The following is a 19,134-nucleotide window of genomic DNA, read 5'->3' on the forward strand; positions in this document are numbered from 1 at the left end:
TCTGACTATACTCAACATTTGTCTCCCTGAAACAATAACACAAAACTCAATTCTGCTATATGACACATGCACACATAACACACACACACACACAGCATATGCTATTGTAAAACTTCCCTGAAGCCAAAAATAAATATATAAATATATATATATATATATATATATATAATGCAGAAAAGGGTGCAGTGATCTCAGCTCTGAAGAAGCTGGCTTAGGGGGCACTGCACTCTAGTCTAATGCACTTGATATTGTTCTTTATACTGCCTGATGCTATATAGGCACTCACTCACTCTCTCCCTCCCCCCCACTCTCTCTCTTTTGTGCATATGAGTTTCTCATTGAAAAGAAGTCAGACAAGCCAAAGCAAGCTACAGGGGCTTGAAAAAAAAAAAATCCTTTCTCCAATCAGCAAGAGGATGAACTGAAAGAGTTAATGGGCTGACCCAGAAAGAAAAAAAAATATATATCTATGTCTAATCGACACAGTTTCATCTGGATTACAACAAGCAAGTGAAGATCATTAATAAAAGTTCAGTGCATTGGAAAAACTGAGCAATATCCAGGAGCAGAGAGGAGTGTGCCCGAGGATCTCCTTCTCCTTTCCTATATAGGTTATTTGGGTTCCCCCTAACTTGTCCCATAAGCTTCCAGCTGACTCTAGTGCTGGGCTTGCCTCTTCCTCTTCGCTCTTGCTCAGAATGCTGCAACCTCCACTTGCCTATCTCAAGATGCTGATGTCCCCAAAGCTTCTGCGATGACCTCAGGTTTGGATCATCTGGGAGAACTTCCTCGTTTTGATACAATTTATTTATTTATTTTGACTAGTTAAAGAACTTCAACTTGTGGACAAACTTCAGAGTGGAGGAGCTGTCCACCTGTGCCTGGTGCTGGACAGCGGCGGTTGGCTAGGCTTACCTTTATCCCTTGGCTTCTATTTTTCGGATGATCTTTTATATCTGCACCCTACAAGCTTAGTAAAGAGGGGGAAAAAAAGAGTTGGCTCTTATGGGAATTAAACACTCCTCCCGCTGCTTACTCCTAAGGAGGAAGATGGCTGAAGCTGAGAATGTAGAGGTAGGTGATGTATTGGGGGGGTCGTAAGGTTGGCATGACCAGGGACAGCTAGGAGAGGGCAAACGTGGGCATGTGTGCTGGGCTTTGAGTCTTCTATAGAGCTGCCAGTGACTGACTCACTGCTTTATGGAGCGATCTCAGCTCCTGGACACCACCAGATCACCCATCTCCATCCCCCGACTTGTCATCTGTCTGCGATCAAAGGTTTTTTTTTTTTTTTTTTTTGCATTGCAGAGGCATTGCTGTTGTTGCATAAACGTGCCATGGGCTGTAATAGGACTGGATCCATGTGATGCTTGCTGCACATTTACTCTATTCTAAGCTGCATTGGTAATCTGTAATGTGACAGCACAATAAAGACTCTGCTTTAGTAGTGATGCTTGATGCTAGCAGCATGGAGGAGGACATCCACTTGCCAGCTACCCAGACAGCTATACTGGCATGCTGTGCCCTTGAAGGAGTTAAGGTGAATGGGCAGCATGGGGCTGTGTGAGTGGGGTGGCGGGGGCAGTGATGAGAGGCTGTAATATGAGCAGGGGGGGGGGGGGGGATGAGTGCTCAGGTATAATGAAATCATATACTGTATTTTCAGGTCTAATGAAATTACATGGGGTATGTTGGAATCAGGCATTGCTGGATAGTCAGGGCATTGAGTGATCGGTTAGGAGAGCGGTGCAAGTGGAATGCAGTCATTTTCAAGTATAATGCAATTATATGTACTATATGTGCCATTATAGGGATACAAATATGTGCTGTGTATTCATACAAATTGCTGCTGGTTACTCAGGTGTCACTCATAAATTTCTGGATGGTGGGGGTCTCTACATTCTGGTGTAATAACTGAACTGGGGCTGTATAAGGCACCCCTCTTTTCTTTGGGGGATCTGATATAATAAAATGGTTAAGGTATAGGTGTCATTACCTTTTATTAACATGTCATTTAGTTTTTGTCTCATTATGTGTAATGCAGTCATCAGGTTTATGACCAGGAATAATATAGCCAGCTGCTGCCATATAGTCACATTTAAAGCTACAGTATCTACACAGATATTTAAAGCTAACTGCATTCTTTATATACTATATACAGTATATACATAGTGTAGAAGTAGGCCACTGTGCACATTTATAGAAATGGCAGCCCGTGTGCATCATGAAGATGATTTGAAGAATTCCAGGAAGGGAAGAAGTACACATTACAGAGTTTGCAACAGGTGGAAGGTGCAATAAGGTTCATATTATGGTAATGTTTTAACGGGACAAAAGATTGGGGTATACCATCCGCATTCTATATATATATATATATATATATATATATATATATATTATAAATATATAATTTTTTTAATATTATTTATTTTATATTTTTTTTTGCTTTATTATTTACGTATATACTATAGACAGTAATAAAAATATTATATATATATATATATATATATATATATATATATATATATATATATATATATATATCCGGACTACAGTTACTATTTTGTAGCTGAGTGAAAGGATGCTGATTCTTCCAAATGGGGCAGACTCCAGCTGCAATCTGCTTGGGCAGAAGGGGATCTGTCCACTGATCCCCACTTAGCAGGCAGATGACAGATCCTTGTCCTCTCCACTTATGCAGAGCGGACACAGACACAGCCTGCTCTCCTGTATGGGCGGTCTGATGTAAACAGACCAGTTGTCTGTTTACACCCGACTGCCATCTGATTCAATCCACTGGATGGAAGGGAAATTAATGGCCATCCCTGGATTGGATGTTGGACACGTCAGTTTACACCCGCAGCTCCATAGAGGTGAGTGAAGGTTGCGGTCAGGTCTGCCTGAAAAACAGACAGGTGGAGCTGATGGTAACATTCATGTGAAAGGACCCTAAGTGAAAAAAAATCATTTAATAATAGTATAGTAAATGTGCTGTGCTTAATATTACTACATTTTTAAGCACAGCACATTTATTCTATCAATATATATAGAAGTGAACTACTGGTTGCAGGGGCGGACTGGTCCTGTAGCATGTAGCCTGTGGGAAGAGGGTATCAGATAAGTAAAACTGCTTTTCCCAGTTCCCTAGATTTAAATGAGCATTTAACCTTTGCAGTGTGGGGGTGGCTGTGCTGCAAGAGGGGGATTTTACTTTCCCTGGAATTCGGCTTGGGATTTTCACAGCTCTGCCACTTAGGACAGTCCTGCCAGGCAGCGGATCTGATCTTTCTCTGCTAAAGTTTCAATTGCACTTACCAGTTTTTTTTCCCCCTTCCCTACTCTGTTAGACCATCAACCCTGTCCTCAAGACCCACTAACAGGCCAAGGTAATACATAACACCTGGCCTGTTAGGCTGGATTCACACCTATGAATTTTTAGTGCATTTTGTAGATTTGCACTACAGCCCATTTAACATGGTTTCCTATGGAACACATTCTGTAGAGAAAATCTGCAAAATGCAAAAGGCACTAAAAATGCATAGGTGTGAATCAAGCCTTAGTGGGCCCTGAGGACAGGGTTGATGACCACTGTGTTAGGCCTGATTCACACCTATGCATTTTTTGTGCTTTTTGCAGATTTGCACTACAGAATGTGTTCCATAGGAAACCATGTTAAATGGGCTGTAGTACAAATCTGCAAAATGCAAAAAGCACTAAAAATGCATAGGTGTGAATGCAGCCTAACAGGCCAGGTGTTATGTATTACCTTGGGGAGATGCAGACTAGAAAACTGCAATCACTGAACAGCGAATGATATCACCTGTGATGTATTTCAGTTATCCTGCAAACCTGGCCTGTTAGTGGAACACGTTCTGTAGAGAAAATCTGCAAAATGCACTAAAAATGCATAGGTGTGAATCAGACCTAAGGCTGGATTCACACCTATGCATTTTTTAGTGCTTTTTGCATTTTGCAGATTTGCACTACAGATTCCATAGGAAACCATGTTAAATGAACGGTAATCTGCAAAAGGCACTAAAAATGCATAGGTGTGAATCCAGTCTTAGAGGACAGCAAAAGAAGACGAAGCAGATCTCTTTCACTCTGCTCTCTCCTACTATCAGCATGCACGTTGCACTGCAACACAACTTATTGGCTCATTGTGTTGCTTCTGCCTCTCCTGGTCTAAGCTCTGCTGTATAGAGATTGTAAAATGCTGATAACAAGTCACATTAAGATAATTATACTGCTGTTATTTTAAAAAAAAGTACATCTAGGGATGTATTTATGATTACAGAGCTGCATTCATTTTTGCCTTTAAGGCTGGGTTCACACCTATGCATTTTTAGTGCTTTTTGCATTTTGCAGATTTGCTCAACAGAACGTGTTCCATAGGAAACCATGGTGAATGGACTGCAGTACAAATCTGCAAAATGCAAAAAGCACTAAAACTGCATAGGTGTGAATCCGGCCTTAGTCAATGTTTGCATTATAATCATGTGTAGTGCACTCATCAGGTGTTACCTAGCTAGTGTGACTCCATGTCATATGGAGCTGCTGATGAATTGTTAGGCTGGATTCACACCTATACATTTTTGTGCATTTTGCAGATTTGCACTACAGAACGTGTTCCATAGGAAACCATGTTAAATGGACTGTAGTGCAAATCTGCAAAATTCAAAAAGCACTAAAAATGCATAGGTGTGAATCCAGCCTTAGAGGGTTTCAGTTTCATGTCAAAAAGTTTATTGGCATCTGATCAAAAAGTGGCCAGTGTGTATATAAGTGAAGTGTGATTATGTGTGTAATGGGAACATTAGATTGTAAGCTCCTTCAGGGGCATGGACTGATGCGATTAGACCAATAGTGTACTGTGTAATATATTAGTGTTAAATAAATAGATGGACTTTGTATTTAAATGCAATCAAGGGACTGTACATGTGATGTAAACTACAGTATTCATAAAGATTATATGAGGGGTATGAAGTCATGAGTATAAAGTAAAAAAAAACACGTGTGGTTCCTTTAATTTGGAATAAATATTTAGACACATTTTTTATTATTCGGAGATTCGTATATATCTGAATACCCGAATTACAGTATAAACAAAGTTTACCGAATGCTCCGAATAAGGACACAAAATCCGTCCAAATTTACAAAATTTGAATTGAAATTCAAATCAAATTTTATATTGAGTTCCAGTCAAATTTGATTCTGAAATCACAGACTGTGTGTGTTATCAGTGTACCATTTTGAAATAATGCTGTTCTAGTTCAGCAAAAGGTGATTTAAAGAGTCATTGTAATCAATTGATGAAGATTTTTCTTTTGTTTGTTCACTTTGTCATATTTGAATTGAAAAAAATAAATTGCGTTGAATCAAAAGAAATCGGTACATTTTAAGAAAATTCGAAAACAAAATAAACCCAGTTCCGAATATGAATCCCGAATACAAATTGAACGAATCAACCAAATTTAACGAAACTAAATATCTAGATTAATGAATCTTAACGAAACAAAACAAATTTTTTGAACATGTCTAAAAAGATGTCTGGACGATCTAAGACAATTGCAAGGAGAGAGCAGTGCGGACAAATGCAAACAAATGCAACATATCTGCATATTTCTGCACCCCTCCGCAGGTGTTTGTGCAAACCTGCGTTTTTGCGTTTGTGACATTCCATTAGACTTTAGGGGAAAAAATAATGTAAACAGTGCCTTGTGTTGTAAACATGTTTCTCTGTTGGTAGTGTGAGTCTACACTGAATCTGAATAGGACAGTCTGGATCATTCTAATTACCTGGTGCATTCTTAATGTTCTGATGAGAAAAGCTGCAGTGTCTGCATCCCTAGAAGTAATTAACCTTGGGGAATACCTTATGAAAACTGAAATTCCTATGCCAAGGTTTGCCTAAAAAATTACTTGTATCTTTGTGAGCCAATTACAATTACAAACAAGAATTAATATTTCTGGAGAGGAGGAAGAGTGTCCGCACACCAATGGTATATAAATGCATACAAGTTGCCATATTGCATTTAATTTTGCAGGAAACATTTGTGGCTGCAGATTGAAAAGAAAAGGTAATTTTTAATAACATTAAAGTGATACTAAATGCACACATGTTTATTTACATTTCCCCCTCTCTTTATGTATATGGATGATGGTACTGTATTTATTTTTATTTAAAAAAAATCAAAGTACTTTTTTTATAATCAATATACAGTTGTGATGTGATCCAGTTCTTCCCCAGCCCATTTGCAAGGAAACATCAGTTGGAGTAGCGTGTAGTCCTCTAATGCCAGTCACTAGCTCAAAAAAAAAAAGGAGAAAAAAAGAAAACAGCTTTCTAAATACAAAGGAAACATATATAATGTATTAACTAAATGTTTTAAATTGTCATACAAATTTGTATTGGAAAAACAAATATGTATTATTTTTGTGCAAAAAACATGGTGTGGGCTGTCTAAGGGGAGGCTCTGACAATCACAGCCTGTTTCACACCCCTCCAGCCTGTGTCTATTGTTTGTATGTGCTTAGAATTATAGGGAGGTGAAGCCTCCATCAATCAACATGTAATATCCTGCTCCCATTGTGTTTAGCTGTTTAGTGGGTATGGAGGAGGAGGGAGGTTGTGGGCTGTCATTTATCCAGAGTGTATACACCCACATGTGGGACTCTATAGTCACGTGGGCTACTCAGATAAGAAAAAGGAGGAAATGAATAGCTTGGAAGGGAACTAAAACTGGAGCATGCTCAGTATATGTGGCAACGGGTGGTCTACACAATCTCAGGCTGCAGTGGGGGACACAGGAAATGAGGGAGGGACAGTGAACAGCAGAATACAGTAAATGAATCCCATAGTGACTATGAGAAGCATGTAATACAGCATTTACTCACAGTTTTTTTTTTTTTATGTTGTGAGTTTAACCACTTCCCGACCAGCGCACGACGATGTACGTCGACAGAATGGCACGGGCAGGCATATTGGCGTACAGGTATGTCCAATATTCAATGCCGCCCTGCCATCGGGAGCGCGCCGGCAGCGGCGCGCTCCCGCGCTGGTCGGGACCCCCGTGAGTCCGGTCGCGGGACTCGCGGACTCGATCGCCACGAGCATCCCCGCGATCGTCTCACAGAGCAGCCGAATGGAGGAAATGCTGTGTAAACAACATTTCTCCATTCTGCCTAGCAACTAGTGACGCTGATCTCTGCTCCATGTGATTGGAGCAGAGATCAGTGTTCACTAAATGAAAGCCCAACCCCCCCACAGTTAGTAACACACCCCTAGGAACACTTAACCCCTACACTGCCAACCACTGGTTAACCCTTTCACTGCCAGTGTCATTTACACAGGAATCACTGCATTTATATAGCAGTGATTACCGTATAAATGACAATGGTCCCAAAAATGTGTCAAAAATGTCTGATGGGTCCCCCACAATGTCGCAGTCACAATAAAAATCGCTGATCGCCGCCATTACTAGTAAAAAAAAAATAATAAAAAATTATTAATAAAAATGCTATAAAACTATCCCTATTTTGTAAACGCTATAACTTTTGCGCAAACCAATCAATAATCGCTTATTGCGATTTTTTTACCAAAAATATGTAGAAGAATACGTATCGGCCTAAACTGAGGGAAAAAAATGTTTTTTTATATATTTTTGGGGGATATTTATTATAACAAAAAATAAAAAATAATGCATTTTTTTCAAAATTGTCGCTCTATTTTTGGTTATAGCGCAAAAAATAAAAACCGCAGGGGTGATCAAATACCACCAAAAGAAAGCTCTATTTGTGGGAAAAAAAGGACGTCAATTTTGTTTGGGAGCCACGTCGCACGACCGCGCAATTGTCAGTTAAAGCGACGCAGTGCCGAATCGCAAAAAGGGGTCTGGTCTTTGACCAGCAAATTGGTCCGGTCTGCAAGTGGTTAATGAGCTAATTTTTCATTTGCTATTTTTTTTCCCGTAAAAGTGGAGTTATTGCTTAGTTGTGGGGTGAGGTGCAGTGAAAAACCCACTTCAAACATCCAGTCATGGGCAATAAAAGCTCAACTCAAAAAATAAATATGCATGGATGTTTATGTTCACTTCAGATTACCTTGCTCTACACCTTTGTAAATCAGTCACAAAGTTTCCATTTTCCATAATTAGAAGGGTGCACGTATCCCCTAATGCCGCATACACACAATCGCACATTCCGACAACAAAATCCATGGGATTTTTTCTATCGGATGTTGGCTCAAACTTGTCTTGCATACACACGGTCACACAATGTTGTCAGAAATTCCGAACATCAAGAATGCGGTGACGTAAGACGAGCCGAGAAAATGAAAGTTCAATGGCTAGTGCGGCTCTTCTGCTTGATTCCGAGCATGCGTGGAATTGTGTACACACGATCGGAATTTCCGACAACAGATTTTGTTGTCGGAAAATTTGAGATCCAGGTCTCAAATTTTGTGTGTCGGAAATTCCGATGGAAAATGTCCGATGGAGCACATGGTTGGAATTTCCAACAAAAAGCTCACATTGAACATTTTCCGTCGGAAAATCTGACCGTGTGTACGCGGAATAAGAGTTTTTTTGTTAAAAAGGAAATACTGTTGTCTTCTCTCAGATGCAGCTTCATGAAATGGGATCAGCTGAGCTACATGGGGAGAATAATCAACTGGGAAAATTGCTACATGCAGCGTTTTAGTATGTATACTTTGCTTCTTCATGCTTGTGAAGCAGTTTAAGAGGTGGATAGATGTAATGCTTTCCTGTTAAAAGGTCAGTCCAGCCATATATGATATTTTAATTACAGGTGGAAGAGAGTTAGTGTTTTTTCTTTACCAGATTATTGCGTTACAGTAACCCATGCTGAAACACATTTTTTACTGCATACTACAGCAGTGCACAGTAACCTGAACACTGCAGCATGATACCATTCATTGAATGACACCCCAATGCACTCTAACAGGCAACACAACTGCACTGAAGCACACTGCAACGCAGCATTAGGACTTGCTGCATTAAAAAATAACTAAATAAATAAATAAATAGGGCAAAGTACGATTTTCTGTGCATATACTGACATTAAAGGGGTTGTAAAGGTAAATGTTTTTTCACCTTAATGCATTTTATGCATTAAGGTGAAAAAACATCTCACACTGCCGGCGCCCCCAGTCCCCCCGTTTTACTTACCTGACCCCTCGAAAATCCCGCGCTCGCCCCCGCCGTCCTCTTCGCCGCTCAGCCTGGCCGCTGATTGGCTGGAGTGGATGGATTGAAAGCAGCACAGCCATTGGCTCGCGCTGCTGTCAATCACATCCAATGACGCAGCGCGCCGGGGGGCGGGGCCTTGTGATGCAGTGAGCGGCTATAGCCGCCGGCTGTATCACGGGAGCGCGCCCGCAGTGCTTCTCACCAATGCGAGGGAGCTCGCATTAACGTGAGAAGCACCTGCGGGAGGAAGCAGAGACAGCCGCCGAGGGACCCCAGAAGAGCAGGTTCGGGGCCACTCTGTGCAAAACGAGCTGCACAGTGGAGGTAAGTATGACATGTTTGTTATTTAAAAAAAATAAAAAATTTTACTTTACAACCCCTTTAAGGCTGGATTCACACCTATGCAGTTTTAGTGCTTTTTGCAGATTTGCACTACAGTCCATTTAACATAGTTTCCTGTCGCATCATGGCAGCATACACCTATGGGTTGTGGCTCCGCCCCCGCAACCTGATAGGACCGTTTAACTATTAAATCTTGAGAGGACCCCTGCTTCAGCTTTCTCCTTTTTTTCCTCACCCGAGAAGACCGGACATCACCCCTTACCGCTATCGCCCCAGCCAGGTTCAAGCCTCTCCTGGGTGGAAGTCCTACCTGTACAGCCTCTAAATGAGCTTAATGGAGGGATCCCCACTCTGATGGTCTCAGGGGTATAGTTATTTATCTTTACAAATCTTAAACAGATTTATTATGCAGCGGCCTCTAACCTGTGCTTTCTAGGTATTTTCTGTTCCTTTCCTGTCAAGCTCTGTAGAACCTCGCTCCTCGGGCGCCGATGATTGAACTCCTCTGCGCATGCGCTAGCGTTCAGTGCCTCGTTGTCTTGTCGGTTCGCCACTTTCCAAAATGGAGCCGAACGTCGTGGGACATTTCTGCGCATGTGCGGGATGACGTCGACGTTACGACGGCATTAGCGCAGGGTTTAAAAATTGCATTTTTGCTTCGTGTACCGTGGCTGCTGCTGCTTCACGACCAAGATCGTCATTCCGATCGTTTCTTACATATCGTTCCCTTCGGATCTCAGGTCAGTCTCTTCGTTTCTAAAGTTCTTTTTCTGCAACTGGCATATCTCCCTACCTGTCTTTGCACACTGATTTCCGTTCGTTTTTAGGATTCACTCTTCATGAAGGCCGCTGCCCCAGCAGACCATCGCCAGCCTATTAGGTAAGTGGGGTCAACTTGGTAAGTACGAAGAGGAAAAAGAGAGCCTGTCACTAACGCTGTCTAAATTGCACAGCCCTATCAGGTCATCCAGATCGTCGCACTCAAGGCGCTCAAGAAGAAGCCGCTCAAGTCATAGACGGGACCGAGACCATAGCAGAAGCCGCTCAAGGCGCAGAGAGAGCGGAGATCACAGGAGGAGGCGATCAAGGTCCTACTCTCGACATGGACACTCCTACCACAGAAGATCCCCTACTAGCAGACACTCTTCTCGCGCTCAAAGTCTCCATCCCTCTGGAAACTCATGCTGGGTTTGTGGCGCAATAGCACTCCCAGATAAGCTGGCCTGTCGTTCATGCTTCAATGAAGCAACAAAAGACAGGGAATTAGATCCTAGTATTCCAGCTACTGAATTGCCCCTCCAAATCGCAGGGCCGGAAACTAGCAGACCTTTGCAAGGCACCACATCTGCTGTTCCCTCCACTTCAAGGATGTCAGATCCTTTGTCAGATAATGATGACATTGACGCCTCTACCGGCTTCGACTTTGCACTAGTTGAACCCTTCATTAAATCAGTGAAGGAAGCGATCAATTGGGTGGAAGAGAAACAAACTCCTCAGAAGTTGAGGAAATATTTTCCAAATCTCAAGAAAGATCCTGAGACCTTCCCATTTATTGAGGAACTAGAGGATTTGATTAAAGAGGAATGGCAAAAGCCGGATAAGAAGATCAGTCTAACTAACAGGTTAGCAAAACTTTATCCCCTGAAGGAGCCTAGTGTCACTCCATTAGTGACCCCGCCAGTGGTGGATTCTTCTCTGATGCGTCTTGCCAGACATGTGACACTTCCAATCGAAGATGCGGTTACATTTAAAGATGTGCTAGATAGGAAAATTGACCTAGATCTGAAAAGATCTTACCTATCAGCAGGAGGCGCATGCAGACCAGCTGTGGCCCTAGCAGCTGTCGGTAGAGCCATTTCCAACTGGTCCGCCAATACCGAGAAACTGGTGTCAGAAGGAGGGGAACAAGAGAAGGTAATCTCAGCCCTACAGGAACTATCTCTCGCAGGCGACTTTGTCGCAGAAGCCTCTGTAGATATAATTAAATCTACATCTAGAGCAATGCTGAGCTCAGTAATGGCCAGAAGGGCACTTTGGCTGAAACCCTGGTCTGCAGACCCATCCTCGAAGACAAACTGGTGCAAGATTCCCTTTGACGGAGCAAATCTCTTTGGAGAAAAGCTAGATTCTGTGATTTCTAAAGTTAGCGGGGGAAAATCGGGTCTGATCCCTTCAGATAGAAGATCTAAACAGCAAAGACCGTCAGCCCCCAGACGTAACCTCCCAGACAAATATAGGGAGGCAAGATCCTATAGACCTGGCAAGGAGTACAGGAGAAACTGGAAGAACCCTCAATCATCCTTCCTCAAGCTCCAGAAAGCCAAGACCCCTACTTCAGGGGATCAAAAGTCTTTTTGAAGGTGCGCCCGCCCAACCAGCTGTAGTAGGAGCCAGGCTAAGGTTGTTCAAGCAGGTATGGGCGGGGACAATAAAAGATCCATGGGCAGTGGCGACTGTCCAATTCGGACACAGATGGAGGTTCCGAAAGCACCCAAGGGACCATTTCCGAATAACAAGGATACCATCATCTCACCAAAAGAGAGTACTACTGAACGGATATGTTCAGGACCTAATCCAGAAGCAAGCTATAAGGGAAGTTCCTCTACCACAGAGAGGGAGAGAATTCTATTCTCCTCTATTTCTGGTAAAAAAGAAAACAGGAGACTTACGTCCTGTCATGGACTTAAAGAAACTCAATCACCGAATCCTGGTGGAGGCATTCAAAATGGAGAGTCTGCAGACAATCCTCCAGGCCATCAACATAGGAGATTGGATGCTCTCCATCGATTTACAGGACGCCTACCTGCACGTTCCCATTCACACCTCATTTCAGAAATTTCTCCGTTTTGTTGTAGGTCATCAACATTTCCAATTCCAAAGTCTCCCATTCGGAATATCCACTGCTCCAAGAACATTTACAAAAGTGTTACTGCCAGTAATTGCCCTATTAAGGGAGCAAGGCCTGAGGGTGCACCACTACCTAGACGATATCCTTCTCCTGGCCGACAACCGAGATTCCCTCCTACTTCACCGCGCAATCCTAATTTCCACCCTGCAAAAATTTGGGTGGCTGATAAATTGGGGGAAGAGCAGTCTAAATCCCACACAGCGAATGATTTTTCTGGAGGCAGAGCTGGATACCCGACTCAATACAGTAGAACTCCCAGAGGAGAAAGTTCCCAACCTAATCCGGAAAGTAAAGAGATTACTCGTGGCCACTACCATCCCCGCCAGGGAATGTCTCAGTATTTTAGGGTCATTCTCGGCAACTATCCCAATGGTACAATGGGCCCAGTGGAATGCCAGGCCTCTTCAAATATCATTCCTCAAACAATGGAACGGCGTGTCAATGACCCAGCCGATAGTGATCCGGGAAGAGGTGAAGCAATCGCTATCATGGTGGACAAAACCACACAATCTGTAGAGGTGCAAACGCTTAGTCCTTCTCTCTCAAGAAGTAATCACCTCGGATGCCAGCATGGAAGGATGGGAAGCACACTATCGTCACCACGCAGCCCAAGGTTGTTGGCCATTCAGGACACACGATGTGGTTTCCAACTTATTGGAGATGAAAGCAGCATTCCAGGCACTACTAGCCTTCAGCCCATTTCTGGAGGGAAAAGATGTCCTACTAAAGATGGACAATCGAGTGGCTGTGGCCTATATCAACAGGCAAGGAGGCACCAGGAGTCGCTCCATGTTGCAAGAAGTCCAACCAGTCTTCCAATGGGCGCAACTGAATTTAACCAGTCTCAGGGCAACATACGTGCCAGGTGTCCAGAATCAGATAGCAGACACCTTGAGTCGACAGTTCGTATCCAACCACGAATGGGCCCTAAGCAGTCAGGCCTTTTCTCTGATAACGAAGACTTGGGGGGTTCCGGATATCGATCTGGCAGCAACTCCAAACAACGCAAAGTGTCAGAGGTACCTGGCGAGAGTTCCCTTTCCTTCGGCGGAAGGCACGGATTGTTTACAACACAACTGGAATTTCCACCTAGGTTACGTGTTTCCACCAACTCCAATCATATCGAGGCTTCTACTCAGACTCAGGAAATCAAGTTCCACAGTTTTAGCAGTCCTGCCCTTTTGGCCGAGGAGGCCGTGGTTCACGACCCTACTCCAATTGAGTACAGCAGAACCATTGCCGCTCCCTGTGACAGCGGATCTACTCTCTCAAGGTCAATTCCTCCATCCATGCCCGGAGAAGTTACACCTAACAGCATGGAGACTGAAAGGGCTAGGTTCATAGCTCACGGATGTTCCCACAAAGTGATAAACACCCTTCTCCAAGCCAGAAGGTTTACCACTAATAACACTTACAAGAGAATCTGGGATAAGTTCCTCTCGGTCGCACAGCAACAAGCCTGGGACCCTTCATCCCCTACAGTTGCTCAGGTCCTAGAGTTCCTTCAGCTAGATCTTGACAAAGGTCTTGGTTCAAGCACCTTGAAAGTACACGTATCAGCTCTATCTGCCATAACGGGGGTGAAATGGGCTCAAGAACCTCTTATTTCTCAATTCCAGAAGGCTTGATTGAGACCTCCCAGAAAGCCCTCATTTCCAACTTGGGATCTTTCGATAGTACTGGACTTCCTATCCCATGACCCATTCTTTCCAGTTGAAAAAGCTTCCCTTTGGAATCTAACCCTCAAAATCACCTTTCTGATAGCGATTACATCAGCCAAGAGGGTGTCGGAAATGCATGCACTAATGGCAAAGGAACCATACCTTACCATCTACCCAGACAAGGTAGTTCTGAAACCTTCAGACCGCTTCGCCCCCAAAGTGGCTTCCTCCTTTCATTTTAATCAGGAAATATGCCTTCCCACTCTTTCTACAGAGCAGGGCGACCCTCATCCACTGGATGTAAAATCTAACTTACTGGCCTACCTCTCGAAGACCAGTGACTTCAGGAAAGTGGAAAACCTCCTAGTCATCCCTCATGGCTCCAGAAGAGGACAGGCAGCTACTTCCCGCACCATCGCAGCATGGCTTGTGAAAATCATAAAGAAATCCTACTCTTCTAATCAAGCTCAGATACCTGAGGGCTTAAAGGCGCACTCTACAAGGGCAATGGCAACCTCCTGGGCAGCTTTCTGCAAAGTCTCCTCAGAAACCATCTGCAAGGCAGCCACATGGTCTTCAAAAAGTACTTTTATATCCCACTACAAAGTGGACTCCGCTAGGTTGTCCACGGTGGAATTTGGTAGAGCGATTATTCAGTCCAATTCCTCCATTCCTTGTAAATAAACTTTTTCTGCTTAGACCCACCCAGTTTTGCAAGTTATTCCCCATAGGTGTATGCTGCCATGATGCGACAGGAAAACGGAAAATTGTATACTCACCTTTCCGTAATTTTCCTTTCCTGTTGCATCTCATGGCAGCATACAGATGCCCACCCGTCTAAGGTGAGGTATCTATATATTGAGAATGCTGAAGCAGGGGCCCTCTCAAGATTTAATAGTTAAATGGTCCTATCAGGTTGCGGGGGCGGAGCCACAACCCATAGGTGTATGCTGCCATGAGATGCAACAGGAAAGGAAAATTACGGAAAGGTGAGTATACAATTTTCCGTTTTCCTTTGGAACATGTTCTGTAGTGCAAATCTGCAAAATGCAAAAAGCACTAAAAATGCCTAGGTGTGAATCCAGCCTAAAGCAGCACACCTTTACATACTGAAACATGTTGCTTTTAATGCAGGTGCATCATTGCAACACATCATTTGGAGCCCATTCACACTTATGTGTAGGGATTGGTGTTTTTCTGCACCAAATCAGAGCCAGTCACCGCAAAAGTACAAAGAAAACAGTTCTTTTCTATGCGTCTCATTCACACCACAACACTGGTGTGATGTGCACTGAATTGTGGAAAAATCATGTCTGCACCATTCACTGCACTGCAGTGCCACTTCCGATGATAGAAACATCACTTTGTGATTTCAATAAAGTAAAAAAAAAAAAACTTTAACCGTTCCTTGCATTGTTACAATTAATATTATTATTACTATACAGGATTTATATAGCGCCGACAGTTTATGCACGCTAGATCTTAGGCTTTGGAGGACTGACTAATTCCTGCCTTTCATTAGTTATAAGGGTGGAGGCTCTGCAGTTTTGTGTAATGCATTTAGTTAATGAGGGAATGTACACATTCATATTCATTACGGCAATTTGCTGTCAGTCGATGCTGGAAGTGATATGTGTACCCTGGCAAACAAAATTTACTGGGGTCAACTCTGTATGCAGCATGAGTTATAACTGAGTCTGCTATTTTATCTCTGCTCATTTTCTTATTAAAACATAACCGTTCACTGCTATGAATGCAGAACAAAAACCAAATATGCAACCTGGATACTAGACTAAAGCTGGCCATACACCTATAGATTATCTGCAGATTTTCTATGGTTAGGCTCCATGCACACTGGAGCTCATAAACTGCAGTTTATTGGAGTTTGGGCGTTTTTTTTAAAAGCCCATAGACTCCACTCTATGTTAGCCTATGTGTCCATGCACACATGGACGTTTTTTAGCTTTAATGAGCAGTGGAGTTTATGGGCTTTTTTCTGAACGCCAGAAATTCGCATTCAAAGTGCCGGTTTTCACCTCCAAAAAACGACAAACGCCGATAAACGCTCAAACCGCTTATAAACGCTCATAAACACATGTTAATTAGTGTTCGGCATTCTATTTTTTCAATGCATTGTGGGAGTTTGGAATGCACTGTGGGTGTTCTCTGTGTATTTTTATTGAAAACGCCCATAAACGCTAATAAGCGCTAGTACAAAACACTGTTAAAAGCACGTTTTTCAACCAGTGTTTTCTGCCAGCAATCTGGCGTCCAGAAGAAAGCTTTTTTGAGCTTCAGTGTGCATGGAGCCTAAGATGGAAAAAGTGCAACAGATTTCTCCATGTTCGCTAAACTGTGTGGATGGAGGAATCTCCCACTTTTTCCATCTAACCATAGAAAATCTGAAGATAATCTATAGGTGTATGGCCAGCTTTAAGCCCCATACACACTATCAGATTTTCTGCTGATTTTTTTTTCCCTTCAGATTTACCAAAACCATATAATATGAGGTCAAACCTTAGGAATTTGAATTTGTATGCAATCAGTCAGGCCCTTGCACTACATGGTTTTGGTATATCTGAAGACAAAAATCAGCAGAAAAATTGATAATGTGTATGGGGCTTTACTATACATCAATACAAAAAAATAATACAAACAGTGAAGCGCTATGAGTGCAAAGACCCCAAATCAATACATTATAAGCACTAATAAGCATCTAATAATAATAAATATATATATATATATATATAAACTATATATCTGTTAAGATATGATAAATCAGTGAGTAGATCGAACCACAATGAACCATAGAAATGTGCAATGAAGCATGTAAATCATTAAAAAAATAATAGCATAATCAATCCATATGTCAAAGTGATGTTAAATATATTTTATTCCAAAGTCAATATAAAGTGCAACAGTGGTAGAAGAAAAGCTATATAAATAAATTTGAACAAGTCCATAAATAAAATGAGACCCATACAGCATTACATTTTCATGCAGTCTCCTATTGCAATTAAGTCGATCTTCGGACAGTGCAAGGAAGCTCCAGTTTCCACACCATACACACCCGAGTGCCCTTCATCCCACCTTATGGGTATCTATTGGCACCCCACCGATAAGAGGCCAACTGCACTTTATTTACATGTGTACAAATGTAACTCCTCTCCAGTCTTGCTCTTTCCTCACAGACCATCCCCCAATGGCAAGATAATATGTGGGAAGCAAAGAGACACCAATAGTGCAGATTGTTCTTACGATTTTTATTGAAAGTGGTAAAAAAAAAAAAAAACACACACACATTTATCCGTTAAAACAAGACATATTCCAATATATGGCATCTAGACTCCGCTCACCGTGATGACCTCACGTGGTGACCTCACTACTAGTCTCACGTGTTGTGCCATCAAGGTTTTCTCAAAGGCTACCTAGGCTATCTTTTTACACATGTAATATGTAATGTTTGCAATGTTTTTTTTTTGTTGTAGTGTGATGAGTGCACATTTTGTAGTGATAGCTGCTTTCAGATTATTTATCTCTTTTTTTTTATATTTTTGAATAGTGGGGTTTTTATTTTATATATATATATATATATATATATATATATATATATATATATATATATATATATATATATATATATATATATATATATATATATATATATATATATATATATATATATATATATATATATATGCAAGCCATGATTTATGTTATTAATGGCTATGGCAGATGGTTAAGTTTGGAACTGGGCTTAGGGTTAGGATTGGGGTAAAGGTTTACAGTTGTGATTGCAGTCAGAATTTTCATGCATGGGAGGATATGAGAACCAGCTAATTGTAAATGTTTGAACTACTGCATCAAAACTTAAGAATGTTTGGTCTTTACTTTTACTTTACTAGCTTGTGCTTTAAAGTATAACAGTAAGGTTTAGATGTAGAAAAGTCCATTCTCATCGGGGTAGAATTACTAGCACTGGTGCACTTCAAATATGATGCAGCTGTGCATTGTAGCCAATCAGCTTTTAACTTCAGTTTGTTCAGTTGAAGGTTTGGGAATAGAACTTGGAAGCTGATAGATGTTAGAGACATTGTGCTTCTCCACCTTCCATTTGAGGATGTCCCACAGATGCTCAATAGGGTTTAGGTCTGCAGACATGCTTGGCCAGTCCATCACCTTTACCCTCAGCTTCTTTAGCAAGGTAGTGGTCATCTTGGAGATGTGTTTGGGGTCGTTATTATGTTGGAATACTGCTTTACATCCCAGTCTCCAAAGGGAGGGGATCATGCTCTGTTTCAGTATGTCACACTACATGTTGGTATTCATGGTTCCCTCAATCAACTGCAGATCCTCAGTCCCAGAAGCACTCATGCAGCCACAGACCATGACACTCCAACACTTGTCTTTGTACTCACCTGTTTGCCGCCATATACGTTGACACCATCTGAACCAAATACGTTTATCTTATCTCATCAGACCACAGGACATGGTTCCAGTATTCAATGTCCTTAGTCTGATTGTCTTCAGCAAACAGTTTGCGGGCTTTCTTGTGCATCATCTTCTGGGATGAGAGCCATGCAGACCAATTTGATGCAGCATGTAGCGTATGGTCTAAGCACTGACAGGCTGTCCCCCCACCCCTTCAACCTCTGCAGCAATGCTGGCAGCACTCACACATCTATTTCTCAAAGACAACCTCTGGATATGTCGCTGAGCACGTGCACTTCACTCCTTTGGTTGAAAATGGCGAGGCCTGTTCTGAGTGGAACCTGTCCTGTTAAACCGCTGTATGGTCTTGGCCACTGTGCTGCAGCTCAGTTTCAGGGTCTTGGCAATCTTATTATAGCCTAGGCCATCTTTATGTAGAGCAACAATTCCTTTTTTCAGATCCTCAGAGAGTTCTTTGCCATGAGGTGCCATGTTGAACCTCCAGTGACCAGTATGAGAGAGTGAGAGGGAGGGAAAATGGCTAATTGGGCCCAATTTGGACATTTTCACTTAGGGGTGTACT

The 19,134-nt window shown here is 42.2% G+C and overlaps 1 protein-coding gene across 2 annotated transcripts in view; it reads left to right on the forward strand.

Moving 5' to 3' along the window:
- The first annotated feature begins 388 nt into the window (after positions 1–388).
- The window catches only part of PRMT8 (protein arginine methyltransferase 8), a 276,893-nt gene continuing 258,147 nt past the window's right edge, over positions 389–19,134 (forward strand). The window contains exon 1 of one of the 2 annotated variants that reach the window (XM_077468496.1): positions 389–1,074. In XM_077468496.1, the coding sequence (XP_077324622.1) occupies positions 1,006–1,074 (69 nt within the window). In that variant the 5' untranslated portion in view covers positions 389–1,005. Of the gene's footprint in view, positions 1,075–1,351; positions 1,541–19,134 lie in introns of those variants that run through there. The other variant, XM_077468495.1, reaches the window with a different exon arrangement.

Source organism: Lithobates pipiens, unplaced genomic scaffold (genome assembly GCF_037356315.1).
Source record: "Lithobates pipiens isolate NorthernLeopardFrog02 unplaced genomic scaffold, aLitPip1_a1.2 Scaffold_8, whole genome shotgun sequence".
Lineage (NCBI taxonomy): Eukaryota > Metazoa > Chordata > Amphibia > Anura > Ranidae > Lithobates > Lithobates pipiens.